At 40.2% G+C, this 24910-nt stretch overlaps 2 protein-coding genes across 7 annotated transcripts in view; one reads left to right on the forward strand and one right to left on the reverse strand.

Annotated features, from left to right (window-relative positions):
* Positions 1–6558, forward strand: part of carmil2 (capping protein regulator and myosin 1 linker 2) — a 97331-nt gene extending 90773 nt beyond the window's left edge. For all 5 annotated transcript variants that reach the window (XM_037106304.1, XM_037106305.1, XM_037106306.1 and 2 more), the window contains exons 40-41: positions 3388–3501; positions 3641–6558. In XM_037106304.1, the coding sequence (XP_036962199.1) occupies positions 3388–3501; positions 3641–4233 (707 nt within the window). In that variant the 3' untranslated portion in view covers positions 4234–6558. The remainder of the gene's footprint in view (positions 1–3387; positions 3502–3640) is intronic.
* Positions 6559–9831: 3273 nt separating this feature from the next.
* Positions 9832–24910, reverse strand: part of ric8a (RIC8 guanine nucleotide exchange factor A) — a 39149-nt gene continuing 24070 nt past the window's right edge. For both annotated transcript variants that reach the window (XM_037106311.1, XM_037106309.1), the window contains 9 exons: positions 19712–19811; positions 19288–19475; positions 18834–18928; positions 18587–18737; positions 16932–17027; positions 16675–16819; positions 16142–16286; positions 15008–15127; positions 9832–11917 (listed from right to left, as the gene is read on the reverse strand). In XM_037106311.1, the coding sequence (XP_036962206.1) occupies positions 11773–11917; positions 15008–15127; positions 16142–16286; positions 16675–16819; positions 16932–17027; positions 18587–18737; positions 18834–18928; positions 19288–19475; positions 19712–19811 (1185 nt within the window). In that variant the 3' untranslated portion in view covers positions 9832–11772. The remainder of the gene's footprint in view (positions 11918–15007; positions 15128–16141; positions 16287–16674; positions 16820–16931; positions 17028–18586; positions 18738–18833; positions 18929–19287; positions 19476–19711; positions 19812–24910) is intronic.

The following is a 24910-nucleotide window of genomic DNA, read 5'->3' on the forward strand; positions in this document are numbered from 1 at the left end:
GTGTCTGTCTCTGAGTGTGTCTGTCTCTGAGTGTGTGTCTATGTGTGTGTCTGTCTCTGAGTGTGTCTGTCTGTGTGTCTGTCTCTGAGTGTGTGTCTATGTGTGTGTCTGTCTCTGAGTGTGTGTCTATGTGTGTGTCTGTCTGTTTGTGTGTGTCTGTCTGTGTGTGTCTGTGTGTGTGTGAGAGCAGCAATTACTTCCCTCTCTGAAATTCTGCACTTTTCTTAAAGATTAGGAAGTGTCTAAAGTGGTGAAAATCACACCAAGTCAGGCTGTGTACAAGTGTTAACGAGTTGGATTTCATTTGGAAGGATGGCTAATAGGATCAGTTGTCCTTCTGACTTTTTTCCATTTTCGAAGATTTCTTTGCACCAGATTTTTTCATCACAATTTGTCATAGCGGTGGTTGGCTTAGTTTCAGGCTAAAAACACTTTATATCCTAATTTTCTGAAACATCAAAGACTGAATGAATGGGAAATTCAAATCTGGACAAGAAGCCATTCAAAAAGTAGAAAGTTACTGCTGAGTGGCTGGGAAAGGCCGAAAGCACTCGGTCAAGGTTCATATATTAGTCTTTTTTACAACAACAGGTTTGTAGATCAAAAGTTAATTTAACTGTGTTCAGTTAGATCTACTCGTCCTAAGAAAGGACAAAAGAGAAGCTGGTGTGCAGGAAAGTGAGAGAAGAAGGTGGACAACCTGTCATGAAAATATGTCTCAGCATACCTTAACCCTCGTTGTTCTGAGCTGCATAAAATTAAACAAACATTTTTAAAGTTGTTTCCTTGCCACCTACTTGACAGTCCTGACAAAGCACAAATTCAGGCTTTTTACAAGGCGACATTATGATGTTGTAATTTTGGCACCATTTTGATCCATTTTATTGCAGTCAGACTTTGCTGTGGTTTTCATACTGGTGTGGATAAACAGATTAATTCAGTCTACATCTAATTGCTGGTTACAGTTACTATATATTGATTTCACACACCCACTGAGAGACTATGACTCTTAGGGGACGGCTGAGAACTGGGCACCAGGTCAGCCTCAAGTAACGCCAGAAGCTATAGTCATCCAGACTGAAATTCATTTTTTCTTAGCATTTGGTCTGACTGCAGCATTAGTCCATTTTTGTTACATAAAAAAAATTAACTATTTTATAGAGTGGAGTGTTGGTGATGAGTTCAGGAGTCTCAGCCAGTGAAGTGAAGCTGCTCTGTAGTTTGATGGTCTGTCAGCAGATACTTCTGTATGTGTTGTCAGTTGGCAGCATTGTGCACAGACTGTGGCTGGGTGGGTGATGTCTTTTAGTATCTTTGGGCTCTGTGCAGACATCTCACTTTACTGATGTTCTGTAGATGGTACCAGTGATGTTCTGGTGGTTTGAATCACCCACTGTAGAGCCTTTCTGTCCTGGGCCATGATGAACCATGCCAGTCTGTGATGTTACCAGTCAGGATGCTTTCTGTTGCTCTTCGTTACAAGTTAGTTCTAGGCACCTGGTCCACCTCAGCTCCACTGATGTAGACAGGGGTGTGTCTTTGCCTCCTTTTCCTAAAATTACATATCAGCTTCTTGGTTTTGCTGAAGTTCAGCAGTAGATTGCCCTCTGTGTGCCCCTCTGACAGATTGTTGATTTCTTCCTAATATGAACAATATTTTTTTACAATGTGTTGGTGTTCTCATACTACACAATAGAGTTCTCCTGATGTCTGGTAGTGCAGTCATGGGTGTACAGTGTGAGCGGGGGGCTGAGCACACAGCCCTGGGGGGCTCCAGTGCAGAGCACTAACGTAGAGGAGGTGTGACTGCAAATCCAAACTCTGTGGTCTGCATGTGAGGAAGCCCAATGTCCTGTTGCAGAGTATTGTACTTAAGCCCAGGGTATTTAGTTATCCAGTGAGCTTCATGGTGAGATTGTGTTGAATGCTGAGCTGAAGTCAACAAACTGCATCCTGATGTAGATATTCTTATTTTCCATGAAGACTGAGTGGAGGGCCGTAGATATTGCATTCTCTGTGGATCTGTTGATTCTGAGGCTACTGACGAGGGTCCAGACTGGAAGGGATGTTGTCTTTGATGTGCTGGACAACTAGTTTCTTGAAGCACTTCATCAGGATGGGGGTTAGAGCTGTAGGAAGGTAGTCATTAAGACTTAGACATTGCAGGCTTTTAGGTACAGAAATGATGATGGCTGTCTTGAGGCAGGAGGGGTCAGTCTCCTGTGAGAGTAAGATGTTAAAAATGTCAGTAATAACATCAGCTGGCTGATTGTTTTTAGTACGTGGCCAGGTATATTATCTGGACCAGCAGCCTTATTTATATTCCCTCTCAGCAGGAATTTCCTCATGTCTGCTGTGGTTTCTGACAAGGGCCGGTTTTCTGTTGGTGGAGTAGATTTCACAGCTGATTCTTTGCTGAGGAGATCAAAGCGAGCATAAAATGTGCTCAGCTCATCCAGCTGTGTAGCCTCACATATGATGAAGCCACTCGTGCCTTTGTAGCCTGTGAATTTTCAATTACCTGCTATGCATCTTTAGTATACTTTCAGACCAAATCCGGTGGTGTAGAGAAACACCACAGGGTGGTGCGGTGGTGTGGGAATGTCACTCCATGAACACAAGACCAAACAGACTGATCACAAGTGAAACATCACACTACCTGGAGAAATGTCTGTTGTGTTCCGCTTGTAGCATTTAGCTATGCTAATAACATGCCCCACAACTGAGCAGTCTACTCTGCCTCTGATATACCATCATGCTGATCCTAGAGTGATCGTGGTTATCCACAGATGTCTTTAAATTGATGCATAAAGCCAAACTGAGTGAATACACATGACACATGTTACACTGCACTGTGGTTTCAATCACTCATGTTGTAAGTCTGGTCACCATTTTATAGGATTGACTGCTTTTTTTTCACCCCTCCATTCAACCAGGCTGCCTGGCTTTATTTCATTTATTTTCCTCAAGACTGATGTTGCTATCCTGAGTAGCAGCATCTCGGAACATTTGCCAGTATGTACACTCAAAACGTTTCTGTAGAGTTGCTGTAGCTTCATCTGTACACACAGTTTTTACTGATGGTTTGACCCTTTTATCAGCTGGGGATAGGTAGGCAGAAGAAGCAGAGAAACTAAAAGAATAATTGTAATAATTAATATGAACCATTTTGCTGATGGTCTCATTTACTTATGTAGGCCACATAGAGGCAATAGTATTAATTCAGAAGGTTTCATTTACAGTGTAATAATAGATTTCTGGTCATTGAAGTGCAGAAGAATTCTCAAACTGACAGATTTCACTTATCTTTTGTAGATATACTGGTTATACTGGTATAAATACTGGTTAATGCAGCCATAAGTGTGAGTTGTTTCCCACCTTTCTTAGAACTGAAGGCAGTGTTGCAGAGGTCACCCATCCGTTTCCGGGGCAACAGAGGGGATCTGCCCACCTGTGCTGAAGATCCATCTTGTGGGGAGGAAACACAAAAAGCTCAAACAGGTGAGAGAGTTCTATTAGTCATGCTGATAACTTACTTTCTATTTTATTTTTTACCTTCATCTTATTTGTTGATTTTATTTCTTTCTATCTGTGATCTAAGCTTATTCCTCCATCTGTCTGTATGTTCTCCATCACCCAGCCAGTGACACAAGGAAACAGACATCTGAAGAAAAGAAGGAGGCTGTCCAGAAGGAGGAGCTAAATGCAGAGAGTGAGAGGATGGGCTGTGGCAGAATGGTAGCTGAAACCAAGCACCCCTCACCAGGAGGGGATGAAGATCCAGGCTCCAGGTGTCCCTCTTCTACCACTCAGACTCAACAAGAGGTATCAGCTCCCCATGTCTTCAGTCTAGCTGCAGCCCTTGACAAAGTGCCCTCCATCCTAGTAGAGAGGCCTCCAGCTCTAACCCAAACACTGGAAGAGCCCCCTGTAACACCCACATCCCAATTAAAGAGCCCCAGCATTGCCCGAGCATTGCCCAAAACTGTAGAAAAACTGCTGGTGTCCCCGTCACCTCAAGAAAAGATCCCCAGCACAATCCCAGCTGCATCTGCACCCTCAGAAGAGCCACAAGTGAGTCCTGTGTCCCATAAGGAGAGGGGCCCTGCCACAGTATCTGCCACTGTGGATCTGAGAAATAGCACACAAGAGAGAGGAGAGGTGATTTCTAAACAGCACACGATGAAAGCAAAGCCAGCAGATCAAAGAACTGAGCCCCCTCTGTCTGAATGATACATACAGATTGACTCACCTGAGGAAAACAGGCACATGTGGGAGGGAGTGGAGGATGGGGTCTGTGACATCACTGAGACCAGGAATTGGCTATAAGAGACCTGAGAGAAGTGTGACTGTTGTCCCTTCCAGTAGAAAAACAGCTGCTGTGTACAGCTAACATCTGTTCAGTTTGCATATTGGCTGTTTGTGGTGAATAAATGGAACAAGTGGTTCAGTGGTCAAATTCAAAGGTGCACAGGATAAGAAAGGTTTTAAATCTTTCATGAGAACTGAACAAACCTCTCTGCTGGTCATAACCCTTTTAAGGGGAACATCCTGAAAATATCATTTTTTCCTATAACAAAATAAGAGTTCCCAAATGCACCTGTTTTATTTTATTTTAGACTTCCATCGTCTTTTCAAATGTACCAAATTACCCAAGCAGCAAATGTACAGACGTTAGCTGTAGCTAGCTAGAAACATACTGACTGTGTGTCTGTAGAGTTTGTCTGCGTTTGTTGACAGCTCGTCCTTGACTGATATCACAAAGTTACCAGCATACCTGTTATTTTGCTTCAGACTCATTATTGTGTCATTTCCATGCATTTATCAAACTGGAGTCATAAAGCTGCAGGCTAGTGGGTCATATTTTGCTAAAGTTGAAACATGTTTTAATCATTTAATTCTTTGCCTCAATTTGCACCACCCAGGGCAAATTTGCATCCACTTGCATCTTTGCAGTGAGAAATATGCAACTGCGCTGCCTCTAAAATCACTCTGCATTCATTCTGCTCACATCTTCAAACTCATGACCCAATTTGCATGGGACTAGTATTATGAAGAGTATTACCACTAGTATGTGCTGTAGAAATTACCACTTCACATTTGTGTTTCATTTGGCACATTCACAGGGGATAAAAAAGTATGTATTTTACTCATATCTATTGACATTTTTCATCTGGTTATGATGTCATGTTGTGTTGTTGTGTTCTGTGTTACAGGCATAAATACACATTTCCTCCTCATTTGGATCATATAGATGATGCTCTATGACTGTACTTGAATATGACAACCATTTGTTGCTCCTAACCTTCTCTCTCATGATGTTTAAATGTCAACATAGCTGATCTCACTGCACAGTTATTGACTGCTGCTGAGATATGATTAAATTTCATAGTTGTTCAATTGTCCGACTATAAAAGAAAGATCTTTAACAAGAAATAGAACCCCAAGTCACAGACATGCTGATTTGCACAGGATTGATCTGTGTTTGGCAAAATATGGTAGGTAATATGAGGTGGAATTTTTACTTTACAAATTATGGACATGGTAGATTTGGATTAAAATAAACATTCCAGTGGAACTCTAGCTCAGCTGGCAGAGCATGTGACCCAGGTACAGAGATTGTGCCACTCAGTGTTCAAATCTGACATGTGGCCCTTTTCTGCATGCCATCCCCATGTAATTTAATTAATGAATCAAAGTGTATGGCCTAAACCTGCTTAATTTGCAAAGTGTCATGAAATAACTTTTGGTGTGAAGTGGCACTATCCAAATAAGATTGACTGACAATTGATTGTTCCCCCTTTTCCCCATTTCCTGTCCCTCTTAGCCTGTGCCATCAATAAAGCCAAACAAATCAAATCTAAGACATCCTCCTAAACTATTACAAAATATTAGGTACCCAGGTAATACCGGTCCTGTGTACATAGGACATGAGTCTCAAATGGGACACAGCTAGCATCAGCTAAATCATCAAATGAGATAGAAGAGAGTTTCAACTATGCTAGAAACATTATGTAAACTGCCTGAATAGAGGAGGTACAGCACCAAACCTATGTCACACCATCAATGTGGGAATATGGTCTTTTTTCATGTCTGTGTCTTTTGCCTTGTTAAAATGTTTTTACATTGGTCCTTTTAGAATCTCTAAGTTAACGCATGGGACACTGAGGCTCTGCATGTTACCACATGTTTCTGTGGAATCACATCAGTATGTAACATTCAGATCACTTCAGCTTGAGTCACTCCATCAGACAACCATATATGTCATCGCCATGTCTGTCATATCACAGGAGGAGCAGCTAGGATCCCAATAAAGAACTATAAATTATCAGATATTGTGAGATAATAACACAAGTGTATTCAGCCTTTCAACTCTCAGGTTGGTTGTAGAGAATGGTGTGTGTTTTGTTGGAGCAGACCTCAGTTCAGCTCCATGTGCTGCCAGAGACCTGAGCCTCCATCTCATCCTAGGAGAGAATTTATTTTCTACTGTCATGTTTATCTTTGCCTTGCACGCACAGAATATGTACAAAACTACATAAAGCAAACAAAAACAAAGTTATGAACAGAGTCTAAATCCATACCTATACTTGTTAATGATTATTAAAATGATGAGTTGTGTCATAATTTTGTACTTGTGTTTTTATTTTGGGTCTGTTTTTTTATTGTCTTCAGTCTTGTGATCAAGAATTTGTCAAGTCTGGGAAAATAACTGTAATGATGCCATTGGGATGTCAGAAGGGTTACACACATAACGCATTGGGGATGGGGAGTTTGAACATCCTTATATGTTGTTCCAGTGTTTTTGGAGATACCAGAGACTAAAAGTTCAGATATCTCAGCGTCTGCTACTTTGAGTATTTTGTGATGTGCTAACAAGTGATGTGTGATACAACTGATAAATATGTATGTATGTATGTATGTATGTATGTATGTATGTATGTATGTATGTATGTATGTATGTATGTATGTATGTATATACGTATATATCTGATATATACACATTTTTTTAAGAAGTCTTTTCTAAGAGTTTATAAGAAGTTTATCATCTCAGTTTTGTATATATATGTAGCAGTTCTAAATTAATCTGTCTAATCTGAAATCTGTCTAATCTATTCCCAGAAAACCCACTGGCAACAACTGGAGAAGCCATCTCTGTTAGAAAAAAGGTTAACTGGCTTTCTGCTGATACATTTTAGATGAAGGCAGATGGGGGGTGGGGATGAGGGAAGGAGGATCTTGTTGATGAAGGTTCTCAGTCTTGCATGGTAATCCTAAATGCTCTATCATAGCCAACTGGACTTTGTTCAGTTTCTTGAAGACGTTGTAGGTGGGTGATAAGTGATGTCTTAGTCCATCTCCTCTGTTCAAAGACAGCTGTTCCAGTTTAACATAGCTGAGCTGAGTTGGGGGCAGGTAGTATAGTATAGTAGCAAAGAAACTGCAGCTGGCATACAGGTGAGTAATGTAAGCAACATGGATTGCGTACTAATAGCTGCAAATTTTAACACGTCTTCAAACTCTTTGTTTATAAAAATGCCAATATTTTTTCAATATTGTGGTATAACTGATGTTCCTTCACATTATTAGCATAAGTCAAGTCACAATATGTTTCAAGCATAATGGTTTTCTATTCTCTCTCTATTATCATTATCATGTTCTGTGGAGGATGACCGTTAATACAGCATGGTGGCAACAAAAGACAAGGCAGCTGCAGTTCTGGGACATTGTAAAGATATGTCAGACTTCCAAAGATAAGACCAGGTAAAGTATTCTTCATGTAATCTGAAAAGTGAAATGAATTAGGAAAAAAGAAAAGCTAACCATACCAGCATGACAAAACGTGGCCAATTTGAGATGTATAAAAGTAAATGTAATAGTTGTTGCAATAAGCATGTCTGGAAATTCTGTATACTGTAGGTTTAACTGCATTCTGTATGAAGCCTGAATGTATATGCAAGACGGTAAGAGGAGAAGAAGAGGAGGTGGCACTGAAGGAACCAAACTGAAGTATTATCTACTAGACAGGACATTCACATTTTTGCCAGCCTTTGGCTTTTGACATTTATTTCAAGAGAGCATAAAGGCATTCAATAAGTACTGCTGGAGGTTTATTACATCACATTCATTTTGTGGGTTTTTGTTCAGCATGCATACAATCTCAATATGATTTCATCAGAAATGACATTATATGATTATATAATTATACAGTTTAAATCTTACAGACTGAAACCTTTATTTTAATCTCTTTCCTTCAATGCTGTTTGTTTCCTGGGAATTTGTACTGTTTTTGGCAATGCCACTGTGCTGCTTAAGATGTGGTTGTGTTTTGTAAAATGTATTTTCTGATGTGGTATGTTTCTTATTTGGATGAAGAGGAGGTTGGAATGAGGAGTTTGGAACATGTTTTTATGAAATTGTGTTTTCCGTGTGTTAATTAATTTTGTCCTACACCTTGTATCTTATTTTAAAAGGTCCCATACTATAAAAGGGGAGATTTGGGTCTATGTGCAATGTAGATACTGCCAAAGTATCAAAAAGCATAGGCCCATATTCAGAAACTGTGGATGCATTCTGAATCGCATACTTTTCTTTTGAGTTTATATACCTACTGCAGCTGACCTTACAAACTACATACTGTTGTCTGCAGTATACTTGCAATTGAGACCTTCTATTTCATCATGACAGTGTGCCTTAAACTTTGATCCTCATGTAGGAACATCCATTGCAGCCTGAGTGCAAACATTTGGATTAAAAAGAATATATTACTGTGACTTAAATGTGCTTTCATCTGTCATTGCAATGTAAGGTTGTGATGTCACACCACAGTAGCCCTTTTGACACAGATTCCACATTATAGCAATAAAGGTTCACCTTAACCCCACCTTTGTTTGCTCATACTGAACCAAGCTGCACCAGCATAAAGCCGCTCCAGTGTGTCATTGCATACAGGATACCAGTGTGTAGAACCAAAAGAGTTGGGTGGTACACATCATGATACTGAGATCTGTTTTTTTGTTTTTTTGTGTGTCCTCCTGTCAATCTAAATATGCAGCTGCTGACTGTTTATAATCATGGATGCTGTTATAATGTGTTGTGACTGAGATCCTGACCCACCATGAATCCTGGAAAGTGACAAAGTACAAGGTTTTGTTCTAAATTACATCATTACATACATAATCCGTGGGCTTTGATACTACCTCCAGTGGTGGATCAGTTTCATATTGATAGCGAGCCAGAATATCATCACATGATCCCCGAGTGAAAGTGTAGTGTGAATGGATCTAGTGGTTGTGAAAACACTGGCTAAGCTGAAAATAAAAACAGGGTTGCATAGGTCTGTGAGAGCTGGGAGAGCAAACTGAGCTTCATGGGATGGAGCCTGAAACAAGTGAAAAGAAGTAAAATACAGCTTTCAAACAAAGGGTGAATAGAAGTGCTGCAGTAAAAATTCTAGTGGACAAAAATAAAAGTACAAACCTGAAAAAATAGCATATTATGGGACCTTTAGTGACCAATTATCTTTTTCATGCGAACTACATATTCATCCCCACTATTCTGACAACAACTAAAATGTCACAATGTTTTTGTTCAGCTCAGTACCTCTTTTGCAGAATAATCAACTGCCCTGGGGCCATATAACTCCAGTCTTACTGTCACATGATCACCTACACTGATAACATTGAAAATCTGTGTGGGAATATGCACAATAGATTTCAGAAAGGATCATAATTATAGTTGTATCCTGAACTCTAATGAGTTCCACCCTGACGGCACAGCAATTACCATATTAGCAAAATAGCTGCATGAAAAAATAATACATGAGACAACTTTTTCATGTAAACACTTTTAATGTATCTTACAGTGCACAATTAAGTTAGCAGCTATACAATAACAATATAAAGGAGTACATCATACATTTAATATTTAATGTGTGTGGTTATAGTCTTTCTCTGCATAAGAATATTTCATTTTTACTCTAAAATTATAACTTATAAGTTTCATGTTACACCCCTAAAAATAAAACATCTGAGGACAGGCATCTAGAATTATTAGGTTTTTTGTTTGTTTGTTTCCAAAAATACAGCTTTTTGGCTAGCTTTCGTAGATGTTCTCTGCTCTCCTGAAAAGTGGAGATGATATACCTCTTCTTCTTACACCTTTCAACTTATCTAGTTTTCACTGTGAATACAGCACAGTTCTCAGGTCTCAATGCAAACTGTTGACAGTGAGGCCTCTGGATTATCTCACTTAGAAGTAGCTGGGATCTTGCTCTGGAGAGACATTTAACAGTTAAATGTATTTTTTTTTAGCTTTCAAGGTGAATCTCAACAGATCACATTGAAACCATCTGACCATGTTGTCTTTTGTGACCACAGCTAGTTATTGTATGTTTCGTTTGTGTCTTGCAAACTGCGTGATGTTGTATCACGATTCATACTGTGAGTTTTCAATCATGACTTAGTCCTTTTAGACGTCCTGCTAATAAAGACCTACTGAAATACATCAACCTCAAAAACACACAAACTTTTGCCATGCATGTGAGATTTTGTGTCAGGTGTCAGGTTTTGTGTCAGGTGCTGATTCATTTGGCATACAGTATGCTTGCCCATACAGAGGACTCAGGCACACTGAAACACTTGAGGAGAATGCCTATACAACCTGAGGTGTAACAAATAACTGATCCCATTAAAGTGAGGACAGCAAGTGATGAGTGGCATATTACTTGTTTTAGCAGAAACAAAACCAACACTTCTATTGTATCTGTATGTATACTCTGTGTGACTGTTTGTCTCGAAAGGAGCATGATTTAAAAGACCATACTGATGTTTTTTCATATTTTTCCATCTACAGATAACATCACCATGTTGACCATGTGCTAAAGAGTATCATCAAATACTATATCTCCACTTTCCACACATCTATAAGTTTCAAGTCAGTATATGACAGTATAATATGGAAGTCAATTAACACAAATTTAACTGGCTGTTGGTGCACTCACAGACAACCTCAGTGTTTGAGGTTTGAGAGTTGCCTGGTCACCTGGACCCTTTTTCAGGAGAGAAATTTTGATGATTATCGTTTAAGTGTGGTTATTAAGCCAATCCTGAGGATTAAAGCTTTCAAATAAATTTTGAAAAAAGGTGTAATACTGTGGAAATTAAAAGAAATCATCAGTCAAAGAAATCTACACTGTGGAATTCATAGGGCACTGTGCTTATATTTAAGGTCTAAACCAGGGACCAAGTGAACTTCTAGTCCAACTTTTAATATGTGCTGACAGCATGGGCTGTCACTCAAATGAAAGACCCTTCTGGAGGTTGTTGCTTGTTTGAATTGACTGAGCACTAGTGCAACATGTCAAATTTCAAAGTCAATTTGAAACCATTGCTGAATGAAATATCAATATTGTTTAACACTTTACTCTCTGGTGTTACAGTGCTACACAATGTTCACGAGCTATGTAAACCAACATGGTTTACATAGTGAAATCAACTGAACTGATGCAAATATCTGTGATGGAGGAAACAAACTAATGGTACTCTTTGGAAAATGGTCAGCAGTAAAACACTTGTGATTTGTAGTTTACAAGACACTGCTTTTAAGCAGACTCCCATGTACTACCAATTTTCTGTACTCTGCCTCCAATCAGAATAAGTAAGGAGAAACAGGTTGGACCATGTGGCATGTGAATATCTAAATTAGTTAAACCAGTCTTCCCTGGGTGTCACAGGAGTTGAATCTGTTTCTGTCTTTATTAATCTGTGCTTACTAAGCCTCATCTTCATCACTGTCTGAACAAGGTGGCTCTCCTGGTGGAAACAGAGGATTGTGGGTCAGTTTACGCAGATCCTCTGGAGTCATCTCTCTCATCTTCCCATCCATACCAAGCTGCATGGGCTGGATCAAACTGGTCCTGCAGGGAGAAATGGTTTCAGTGCATTTCCACATTAAATGGCACTGAATACCTCTGATTTTCTGTGTAATCTACTTATTCGTATACTTTATATATACATATATACGTGTGTGTGTGTGTGTATATACACTAGGGGTGTCACGATTTCGATTTTTTATTGAAATCGATCGAAATTACGTCATGGTCTCGAGCATCGAAGTCAAAGAGAGGATCGACGATCACCCCCCAGGGAGGTGTGCAAAGCTACGCACGCACGCTACGCAAATTACGCACATTGTAGCCGACGCCGCTAGTTAGCTAACCTGCAGATCATGACACCATGGCAAGTGCAGATAAAGGAGCAACGGCACCGGAGCTTGAAGCAGCTCCTGCTTCTCTTAAATCACCAGTATGAAAGTATTTTGTGTTCCCGGTGAGTTATGTCGACAACGTTCGTGTTGTCGACAAGAAGACCACCCTGTGTAAGATATGCTATGTGCGTGTACCATACCCGGCCACGGGAAACACTACAAACATGGCAGGACACATTCACCGGCATCACAAGGATGTAGATTTGACAACTGGGAAAACACCATCACTGGTCCAGCCAACTATTCCATCCTCGTTTGCAATAAAACTTCCACAGACCTCAGCTCGAGCAAAAGCTATAACTAACGGTATAGGGCTATTTATAGCAGCAGACCTGCAGCCTTATTCAGTGGTGGAAAACACTGGATTTAAACATTTAAGATAAAGATAACAACATATCTTTGATAAAGAAAAAAACTTGAAAGAACAATGTAAAAATGACAGTTGTCATTCTCAGGGGACAAAAAAGTCCAAACTACTTATTTTTTTATGTTCAACTGTTAGGATATAGTTTGTTAAGGCTCTCATTGTTCCATGACTCTGGACATGACTGTTATAGTTTTTATTTATTTATTTAGTTAGTTAGTTAGTTAGTTTTGTAGCACATCTGTTGCCAGGCATCCTCTGTGACCTCCCATTTTTGTTATTATTATTGTTCTGTTTGTCTTTGTTGTTTTCCACTTGACTGAGAACAAGATTGTTACCCTTATATTGTAAATAAATTATTTAAATTTGACCGTTAGTGCCTAATGTGATATATTATGGAAATTGCATCACTTATATGTAGCCCATCTTTTGAAATAAGATTTACTATACAAAATTTGATGAATAAAACCAATGATCGTAGACTAGAATAGTCTGAAAATGGCATAGGCCTCTGTTCTGTAAGAAAAAGAAAAAAATCGAGAATCGAATCGAATCGAATCGTGACCCTAAAATCGAAAATCACATCAAATTGAGGATTTGGAGAATCGTGACACCCCTAGTATACACACATACATACAGCCTCATGGCTTAAAATGTTCAAAGGTTGTGGTTCCTTTTTATGGTTGTTTCTGTATGGCGTAATTTCATGTTATCAGGTCACTTACATATAAAAAAAATCCCCCTCTCACCCTGGTGGGGTATTATATGTGTCATCCTCAAGCTCAAGCTGAAGTCCCACAGAACCTTGGCCCTGTTGTTCTCAGCCACCTTCTGTGGTATGGCCCATTGGGATTTGGGTACTTCTATTCCATACTGGTTGCAGATGTTCCTGTATACTATCCCAGCCACTTAGTTGTGCCTCTCCATGTATGCTGATCCAGCTAGCATCTTACACCCTGCTACTATGTGCTGGACTGTCTCAGGGGCTTCTATGCACAGTCTGCATCTTGGGTCTGATCTACTCTGGCCTCTATGGCTCTTGTGTTTATGGCCTGTTCTTATGGTGCCATGATTAGTGCCTCTGTGCTGTCAGTTCTGCATTTTCCAGCCACTTCTTCTATCTGACGGTGGTACATGCCATGTAGGGGCTTATCCCTCCAGGCTGTCTGCTCCTCCCCTGCACTCTCATCAGGGTTCTGCTGCCCAAGACATTCACTTAACAGTTCATCCTTCAGGGCCATGAACTGCTAAGTGGATATCGCCTTTGTTGCCCTCTGGTAGGTCAATCCCCTCAGTCCTGATCATCTTGCCTCTCTTTGAGACCATCCGGCCACACTTGTCCAATCCGAATGACATTCCTATGTCTTCGCTGTAGATCCTGGTGGTGTGGATCAGTAAGTCTATTTCTCGCTCACTCCTGGCATACAGCTTGATATCATCCATGTAGAGCAGATGGATGATTGTTGCCCCACTATGGAATCAGTACCCGTAGCCAGTATTCGTGATGATCTGACTGAGGGGGTTCAGGCCTATGCAGAACAGCAGTGGTGATAGCGCATCTAAGGAGATACCAGTATATACCACACTTGATGTTGACTTGGGCAATCGGCTTTGAATTGGCCTCTAGGGTTGTCATCCACATTTCCATCAAGTTCTGAATGAAGGCCTTTAGGCTCCTGTTGATCTTATACAGTGCCAGACATTCCAGTATCCATGTGTGCGGCATTGAGTTGTAGGCTTTCTTGTAGCCAATCCAGGCAGTGCACAGGTTGGTCTGTCTCTTCTTACAGTCTCGGGCGACTGTTCTATCAACCAGTAGCTGGTGCTTGGCTCCTCTGGTGTTACTGCCAATTCCTTTCTGTGCCTCGCTCATGTATTGAGCCACATGCTTACTCATTTTCGCCGCAATGATGCCTGACAGGGCCTTCCATGTTGTGCAGAGACAGGTAATTGGCCGGTAATTGGATGGGATGGGTCCCTTCTGGGGGTCCTTCATGATTAGGACTGTCCTGCCCTGGGTTAGCCACTCTGGGTGGGTCCCATCCCTCAGCAGCTGGTTCATCTGTGCTGCTAGGCGTTCATGGAGTGCAGTTAGCTTCTTCGGCCAGTATGTATGGATCATATCGGGGCCTGGTGCTGTCCAGCTCTTCATTTTTGACACTCTTTCTTGGATGTCTGCCATTGAGATGGTTACTGGTTCTTGTCCTGGGATGTATATTATATATATACCAAATCTTAACTTATTTCTTTCAATATACGGTAGCTGTCGTAGCTGTCAAAAAGAATTAAAAATGCCAGCAAAATGGACTATCACTTGAAACTGAACTGTGTGTGTGTGTGTGTGTGTGTGTGTGTGTTTGTCCTGCTTTTATTAACCTTGACAGTTTGTCAAACATGTCGACCAGCTTCATGGCTTCATATTCTTTTTGCTCCTCAGTCATTCCCTCCATGGGATTTGGCTGCTCCTCTTCTACAACTCCTGTTATTGGGTTTATTCTGGGGTCAAAAGAGATAAGATATAAAATAAGTCAAAAGAACAGAAAACATGTAAAAAAAAAAAGTGTAAATGATGCAACTAATGTACTCAAAATAAATTCTCCTCATAGTCAATTTAATAGCTGACCTTTAGAGGTGGAGGTGCAACCTTTTTAGCAGTGTGAATACACATGACTGTCAGGTAAATGTTTTGGCTCTATTAACCTGCCATTGACTGTGAACAGCTGTTTCTTTGTCTACTTCAAAAAAATGCTTAATTCTGCAAGTAATAAACAATAAACTTTGTGAAACGCTGTCTCTGACAAATTTTTAATCATTTAGCTCTTCTTTGAGATTATGCAAACATTATACATGAAGACATTTCTTGTGATGTCCATGTTTGTTTGCATATAGAGCGAGGAAGTGAGATTTGATCAGTGGTCACACATTCGCATGTTGAGACCAAGTGTGAATTGACAGACTTCGAGCTGTCCACCTGTGATCTGATCACTCAGGACAGATGGAAATACCATGTCTGAACTTGCTCTCTTAGAGCTGTGTCATGTGTTGTCCCTGCTATCTACCCGTGAGATCAGCAGCTCAACATGTAAGTGTAATTTAGTCTGCAATGGTTGCCACTCGTTAGTTAAGTTAGTTCATGACTCAAATCAGGATGCCCCCTGTAGACCTTCCTGTAGAGGTAGTGAACCTATGGACCAGTGGGCACATTCAACTAGGGGGAGTCCCTGAAGCAGACAGCTGGGATTATACTGTATATCCCATCTGGTTTGGCAATACCTTGGGATAATGGAAGACATCTGAGCTACCCTATTTGGCCTGCTGCAACTCTGAAATACATCCCAGTGAGCAACAGACAATTGATGGATCTGTGGTTAAGCCTCAGGGAACATGAACTACCCTAATGTATCGGTAAAGTTCCCCAGTCCAGCTACACAATATCATTTTCAACATAGGTTGCAACTGAGCACTACTTCAGGCACTGAGTTAAGGTGACAGTGTTGTGGTGGTACTGACTGGGCCTTGGCCTCTTTGTACTCCTCTGTGTCAGAGTCTTCATCCTCAGAGTAGATCCCAGAGTCTCTGCCCCCCCGAAGCAGTCCTCTGGCAGCCAATAGACCTGCAGCATTACCGTATCCAGTGTATTTAATGAACCTTGAAACTGGACAGAAAACATATTACTGTTAATATGGCAGTGTTTCAATCCAATACCCACAAAAATAATCCAAGCTCAATTCGCATATATTAACATCAGCCATGAAATCTGATATCATGAAGATGTTTTTTTTTATTTTTTTATTTATAGATGTTATCAACTATTAGCATCAGTGAATATGAATAACACTGTCCATACCAAAATCTAATCTTACTGGTTGTTATGTACAATCACTTCAGACCGCTTTAGGCTCACTGGAGCCCCTTTGGACTGGACTTCTCTCTGGGAATTTAATTAATTTTAAGTTAAATCCTATTACATAGCATACATGACAGATAAATCTGAAGTTACATGAACATAATTGGTCAAATCAACAAACAAATATTTCCCTCACCACTTTCTTTGCAGAGAACAAAGAGGAATTCAGCAGCACAGTTCTTGACGTCAGTGTCAATGTGTGTCATAAGACGGACTAGTTTGTTCCTCAAAGCACTGCCCACCTCTGGCCTGTTCTTCACATCACGGAGTGGGGGCAGCACCTACACACACACCCACACACACTTATGTTGGAGAGCTGAGCCATAAAAACACTGGCAGACTCAGAATTCATCTCTTCACCATGAATTCTCTTTGCCTCAGTATAGTACTGACCTTTGACCTGAGGAACTTCCTGGTCTCTCGATGGATGCGGGCACTCTCAGTCAGCAAATTTAGTGATGGGAGAAGGGTCTCTTTCAGCTTATGTCCCTGGGAGATGGACAGCAAACTGTAATACTGTAATACAACCTATAAGCTGGGTAAGGGTAAGGGTTTAATTAAAAATGCCTATGTAAAGACAATGACTAATGTAATTGACAAATGTGTCATTTATTTGGAGATAATGTACACCAATCAGTCACAGCATTAAAAGGACTGACAAATGAAGTGGACAGTGAACACGTTATTTCATTATAATGATCTTTTGTGAAACCTTGGTTATAGGTATTCATGAGGATGACACTTGACATGACTCAACCACCCAAATACTGCTGCAGACAAGGCACCCCAACTCTCTGATAGCAGTGCACCCCAGCAGGACAATTCTCACTGTTTGGAGCTCCCTCACACCAAAGAACTCCTTAGAATGGCCCAAGGCAGAAAGCTCAAGGTATCAACCAGGCCTCCATTCCCCTCATCCCAAAACGATCAAACATCCATTGGATTTGGACATGGAGGCCCTCTTCACAGCCCTCAAGAGTCAGAGGATATGCACCAACACCCTGGTGCCAGACAACAGAGGACATCCCCAGAGATGAGATCCAAATCCAAGATTTGTGGGCCAAGTCAACTCTATAAGCTCTTTGTCACATTCCACAGGTCATTCTAGAGTGTTTTTTTGTGGTGTGTCAAACAATGACCCTGTCATTGGGAAATGGAGTTGCCAAGAGGGCGTGTACTTGGTCTGCAGCGGTGTTGGAATGGATGATGCATGCCAAGTGAGATCTAGAACCCAAGTTTTCAAGAGTTTTGACTCCAAAAAGTCAAAATTATTGTTTTTGTTTTTTTTACCTCAATTTGGCCGTTCACATGGCTACTGAATTAGATTAAAAAGCAAAAGCTGCCTTTGTTGATTTCATGCTTTTATAGAACAACTCACAATGTTTGTTTAGAATAAATTCTAGGTAGTGACCAGACCATCAAAGTGTATTTATCTAAACATCTAAAATGCAAGCTTGATGATTTCATATATTTTGGGGATTACAGAAATTCAGTATTATAATCTTGTGCATTATTAGAAATAAATTAATCTATAGTCCATACTCTACCACTGTTTGTCAGGAACATGGTCCATCTCATCTTTCTGACTGTGAACTGATTATTAGTTTATGAACTTCATTATTTAAACAGCGGCATTTAACAAAGGTTTACTCTCTCAACATGCAGAAATTTAAGTTTTAAGCAACGACTTGTAGCGACCAGATGTCATTTGATTTGCTATGGTTGGAACCACCAACAAATGGACACCGTTTATCAACTGTTAACATACATCTCCACCTAATGAGGAATATGCTCAGCATAGAAAGAATATGCTCAGCATAGAAAACACAGTAGTCTACCTGGCTGTGTCAAACAGTTTGTTTCCTTTTACCTCCCAAAAAATAAGCAGCGCATATCTCTGAACCAAACATATACCATATCAATATTATACTAGCACATTCAAAAAGAAAAAAGAGAAATTCATGAAATTTAGCTTCTGACTCATGTCTTTTCACTTATTCTTGTTGTATTGCAGGAAATTACCCCAAATAAATACAGTCTTGCCTTACCCGGTCGAGCCTTTTCTCCATGAAATCAAGCAGCATGTTGACAGCATCCATGTTGACCCCCATGTACTCAATTGAGCCTTGTTGCACTTTGGGCATCAACAGTACATCCAAACAGGGCAGAGGGAGGTTACTAAGCAAGTGAACAGTATGGCTAAGAAAAAAGAGGGGGGGCAGGGGGGTCCTCAGCATGAACCAAGTAATAAGTGAACAGGAAAGTAGACATACAATTTAAGTTTATGTTCCCTACCTGTGGAACTCCTCCGTCCGCTCCTCTCCGTCTGCATGGCTCATTAGACAGTGTCTTAGTATGGCTCCCAAATGTCTGTACTCTGCTGCCTCTTCCTTCACAGACAGATATTACATTATATTTTTCATCTACTCAGCATAGAAGCATCATTACAAATGGAGGTACATGGAAATTAGCCCTTCCTCCAAGTTCACATTTGCCAATGATTCTACATACTGTTCATGAGACCAAATTAGAAAGATTTGTGTCTGTGTCATCATTTCCAAGGAATCTCAGTGATCCTGAAATAAGTGGCTCTGCTTTAACTTAGATTGAAATGGAGTTTGGATGAACTGTTACAGTATATACAATGACTTTTAAGACTTTTTCAAGAAATGCGTTGATATTAGTGTAGTATTGATAACACCATGGCTAAACTAATCTAAAAATCTCCATGTGTAACTGTCTGAAGTACCTCATCGACCTTGCGCCTGGTTGTGTCAAATGTGACGTTGAAGAGTATTTTCAGTATTTCCATGGCTAGTTCTGTTTGCTGCCGGCTCAGTGGTGGCAAGTCTTCATGTGGGATGCCCTCTAATCCAGCCCTGGCTGTCTCCAATGTATCTAGCCAACAGAGACCCAGTGTGGCATCCAACTGTTTGCCTAGGAAATGTACAAGTGAGGGAGTTATCAGCTTGTCTGTTGTACCATCTATTTGTTTTATTTCTAATAAACGTTTGCTAATGGATGTTTCATGGGTTGTTACACTTCAGAACATCCTGGGTGTTACAACCCATGATTACTTCTTAGCAATGGTTACCTTGGTGACTAGTAACTTTCACAGCAGAGATTGGTTTCCCAGGTCAGTCGTTACATGTGTTACATAGAAAATAGGTTACCTAGCAGACTGATGCCATGAAGTTCCTGAGTCAGCTGTGTCCTGATGTCCACTCGCAGGGCAGTCAGCAGGAAGGTGAGACGCAAGTCAAAAAAACGCACCTGGACAGAAAAGCAACACGTGGAGACTCATTCATTTTTTTTCCTTGTCAGAGTAGAGCTTGTTATTGAACCTTGAGCTGGAACTGGTACGAACTGTAAACTGTAAAGCGGGCATAAAATGCCTTTCCTATCTTACTCAAAGTATAAATAAATATGCTGTCTGTATTTTTTGAGGCAAAGTCATGTTCAGCTGCTTTGATTTTGGGCAGCATTAAAGATACATGACTGTATTTGAGTTTGTAAAAACAAAAAAACATCATCCTTTACAGTAAATTATCAAATCAAATGATCAAAAAAATGATTATTTTTTGTATTTGTACCAGAACTTCATTATCCAAATAATATCTTTATTTAAAAAAAATAGGATGATGTCCAGTCAGTGTAAATACAAACATTACATTTATATGTAGCTAATTTGAAATGTCACAGATACTTTGAAAGATGCTGCTTGTGTTAGTTTTTTTTAACAGAATGAGACACATTTATATTAAATGACAAAGTTCTGTAAAATGCTCAATACCACCACAAAGTCAACAGAGCAATTAAACCTGAAGGATTTTCTCGATATTGTTCTCGATGTTTGCTGCTGACAACAACAAGGTACACTTGTACAAATGTACAAATGTATTCTTCATTATACAACACAGGGTTTCATAATGAAATGAATGCTTGTAAACTCCTTCATGCTTCATAGACTAAAGAACGAAAGTTGAGATCTATAGACTCCTGCCATACACAAATACAAGTATTTGGGACATTATACATAGCCCTAAATATGATTCAGAAAAATATTGAACCTCTGCTTATTTTATTGTGATACTCAGCCTTAACTAACATTTTCCTGGATAATACAGCTGCATTAAGAAAACCCTGCATACCTGCATTCCATAATAGTTTTTTTTTTTTAATTTTGTTGTATGTACTTTCATATGGCTATTTCTTATTCTGCATATACTATTCCAACACTGGCCTACCACCTTCCTTGTGTTAGCAGGTGAGTATGTGACGCTGTACTGTGACAGCAGACCCTCGTGTACAGCCAGCTGAAGTGTGTGTGAGATGCAGCACACCCTTGGTACCTCCATATCATCCACTGCTTTGTACATATTCCTTACGTTGTCACATAAAATGACGTGGACGTGTTCCTTGTCTATATCACACGCATTCAGCATCTCCTCGACTGTCTGTTTTACATGCTCTGCTGTGTGAGACCCACAAAACTAGTGCGCATACCGGCACATTGTAACTCAAATGTGGAGTCAAGGTAATGTAACGCAGAGATGGTAGGGCATACTGGGGATTCAAAAACTCTGATCCTCTACCACAGAGATGAGCTGGTTATCCAGAGCAATTAATTTAATTACCCTCCCTGTAATATTTGTGGCCATGTCACCAGGATATTTCTCTTAGCTCTTGAAAGTATCCGCGAGTGTTTGTTGCTTCGGTGTCTTTGCCTGTATTGCCTGAGTGAACTCGTTGTATTCTTTGAATGTTTGTATTTTATTTGCCGCATCAAATGCGTAGTATTAAATGTGGCTCTTTAGTCAACCCCCCACCCCCACCCCACCACGAAATGGTCATATTGCAGATGTTAAATGTCTAATTTAAGTTATTTCAAAACTGCAGACATTTTATCCAAAGGTTTGCCAGAGTAACATTATGAACGTGTCTGCAAAAATTGTGCTCTGACATTAAAAAAATCAAATAAAATCGGGCTTGGGTCCAGGTTCGAACAGTCCTAAGACACGGTTTGTACTTGTCCCAGATACTTAGTAAAGAAGACCTACAACACTATCATCCCTACGAGATATATCAACATATCAGAGAACATCCGCAGCCAGTGCTTAAATGCCCAGAGGGATCCCCCTTGATACTTAACCCAACACACTTCAGTGTGAAAGACAATATAGTGAACCTCAAATGGGTATCAATCTATGCTGACCCAAAACAGGAGATGTAGATGGATGTCTGGTTAGGGTCATACATGATTTGAAGCAGTAGTTCTGAGATGTACCATCAACTCCTCGTGCGAGAGAGAGATTGGAGGTGCCATGTGATCGACCTGCCAAGATGAACCACATTGGTGCAGATACACAGAGATGGACTTTAACTTTCATGCACCAGCGATGTTGTGTTAGGCCACCTGCGAAGGCAAGGGTTCATGCATGTTCATGCACTTTCAGGGTAGGATCACAGTAGGAAAGCACAGGACAGGACCCTGGTCCTTCTCAACAAACAAGGGATGGATCTGCCACAACATCAAACCCGGAGTCCATGGGGCACCCCCAGGACTCCACAACCTTTCAATCCAGATGAAATACCCAATAAGCATTGATGAGCAACAACTACCACCAGAATGACCTCAGACAGGAAAAGGATGTCTATGTTTCTGCCTAATAATTAGAGCAATGACTGTATATAATTTCTTATATTTGTCCCACAAATGGGGAAATGGTATTGTTATAAACAACAATAATAGTAAAAGAATAAACAATACAATAAAAAAGTAAGAAATAGAAAGAGACTCATATACATTCTATAGAAATAATGTTTTACACAGTTAACAGTGTAATTGTAAGCAGTATGACTGTTGTTGAATAATAACAAATATGGATATGTGAAATTGTCCAGATCAGAACAGAAATGGATTCTTTAAAGACATAGTGCACATGTTAGGCCTACTGGGAGCGGTGCTGGCTGTACAGTGCTATCCACACAGAAGTTTATATAGTCCGTTATGCAGTCTGTTAAACTGTCAATGTCCTCCCCATGAGAAACACACAGTTCTTCCCACACAGTTGAGTCAAAGCAGTCCCTCAGAGCCAGTGATGGTTCTACACGGGAGCCTACAGGCGCCAGTGCCCCTGTAAAAATGTCCCTGGCCCCTGCTGTGGCCTCCCTGAGCTGACTGAATAATAAAATTAAAACAAAATAAATTGATCAAGCTATTACGATATTACGTGCAAGCGGCAAAAGCGGAACTAATGTGATTCAGCATTCTACACAGAGTAATTAAGAGTGACAAAGAGTGTAAAAAAGAGTGACACACCCAAACACTGTGTTGCCAGGTGTGAGATGATAATGAAGATGGCAGCAACAGGTTCTGAAGAGAAGGAGCTACTGATGTCTTGGTGCAAGAAGTGAAGGTAAGCAAAACAAAATTGTAAATGTCTGGTCTTGCTATGTTTAAATATTGAAGCAAACTCATCAAAGCAGAAGCAAGTATCCAAATGTCAGTATCCTAGCTAGTTCTACACAATGTTGTGACGTTAACCACATAACTTTATCAGTCTTGGCTGTTGCATTTTGATAAATAATACATTTATTGAGTAAAGTAATCAACAGTATTTGCCTGTGTTAAGTCGAGGGGGACGGTTACTTGTACAATGAAATGTTTGCCTCTACGTTGTGTTTCTACTTCTCGTAGTTATCATGAAATGAGGAGGGACATTGCAGCCTTTATTGCCCCAGTAACTAAAAAAGTGAGAGAAACATGTCAAGGTATTGAGAGAGCTGAGGAGCAGGAAGAGGGAGAGCCAGAGGAGTTGGTGGAGGATGGAGAGAAGTCAGGTGATGAAAGTGAGGGCACTGGCACAGAGAGGGACACTCCATAGGGTGAGGAGGAAGAAGAGGGTGTGGAGGGAGAAAACATACAGGGACAGAGATAGGAACAGCCAGAAGAACAGCAAGTTGATCCATGTGGATCACCTACTGCACCATCAGGTTTGTGATGTAGAAAAGGTGTTCTTGTTCAAGCCATTTGCAAAGCAGTGTCATTAGAATTCAGAGTACAGTGTGTCCATAAAATGGTGCTTTCTGAAATGAATTATTTTTTGAATCATTGATATGCGATTCGTATGTTAAAAAAAATCAACAAACACTTGGGCTACATTTTAAAATACATGCATACAACAGTAAATAAATGTTGTTTTTAGTTGTACCCTATGTTTACTGTGCATCTTTCCACAGATATCAGCAAGTCCAAGAACGATGTAGCAGGACAGCCCAAGTTGAACATATTCTCAACCACTCTGATGGAGGACAGGACACAGAGCTTTGGACCAAACTAGAGTCCGACCGATATGGATTTTATGGCCCGATAACGATAGCCGATATTAGAGGGAGTGCAATCACCGATAGCCAATATGCAATCGATATAGTGAGTTTTTGAGCTGGAATCAAAACAGGCCTTAGATTGTGCATGGATTTTGCACAGATATGATTAAGCAATAGAAAAGTCACAGTGACAGTAGTACAGACAGATGCTGTCACAGCGCGGTGAGGTTGTCTTGTGAACTTCCTGTTTTATTTTGAAATTAATTCTCCTCTCGTTTCAGGTCACTTGCCCTTCCTCTTGTGTCCCTGGTCTGACGTCATCCCTGATTCCTGATTGTTTCCACCTGTGCTCCCCTCCCTCATGTGTATAAAGTCTTTGTCTTCCCCTGTCTCCGTGCCAAAGTATTTCGTCTTCATGTCGTATGCCTAAGCCCTTTGAATCCACAGTCCTTGATCTTCCTTGTGATAAGTATTTTCTTGGTTTATTTATCTGTATTTTTTGTCCTCTCTTGAAGAGTGATTTTTGGTTGTAATTTTCTGGTTAAGGTTTTGTTTGTATTTGGAGATTTTCTAGCCCTTTTGGTTTTCCTCCTCGAGAGTGAATTTTTGTTGGTTAATTTTCATAAGATAGAATAGATAAATTTAATAGCCTTGTGCTTCCTCTTCGGAGTGAATTTTTGTTGTAATTTTCGTACTTAGATTTTGACCCTAGTTCAGTGTAGTTATCCTCCTTCGGGAGCGCCTTTTGTTTTCTGTGTTCTATGTTGTTTGTCTTGTGTTTGTCTCAGTACTTTCATAGCTTTTGGTTATCATTCATTCCTGAGAGTCAAAAAATCAGATTAATAAAACTTGACTGTACTTCTGCCATACTGCATCTGAGTCCTCTTCTTTCGTCCAAGTCTGACAGATGCTTTCTTAAACCAATGTCTTTTTTTCAAGACTTTTAACATTTAACAGACATTAAATGACATTTCACATTTGAACTTGTTCAGTCAAGCCGAGAAAAAGTGCAGATTGGCACACAAACAAAAATAAAATAATGT

Source organism: Acanthopagrus latus, chromosome 8 (assembly GCF_904848185.1).
Source record: "Acanthopagrus latus isolate v.2019 chromosome 8, fAcaLat1.1, whole genome shotgun sequence".
NCBI lineage: Eukaryota > Metazoa > Chordata > Actinopteri > Spariformes > Sparidae > Acanthopagrus > Acanthopagrus latus.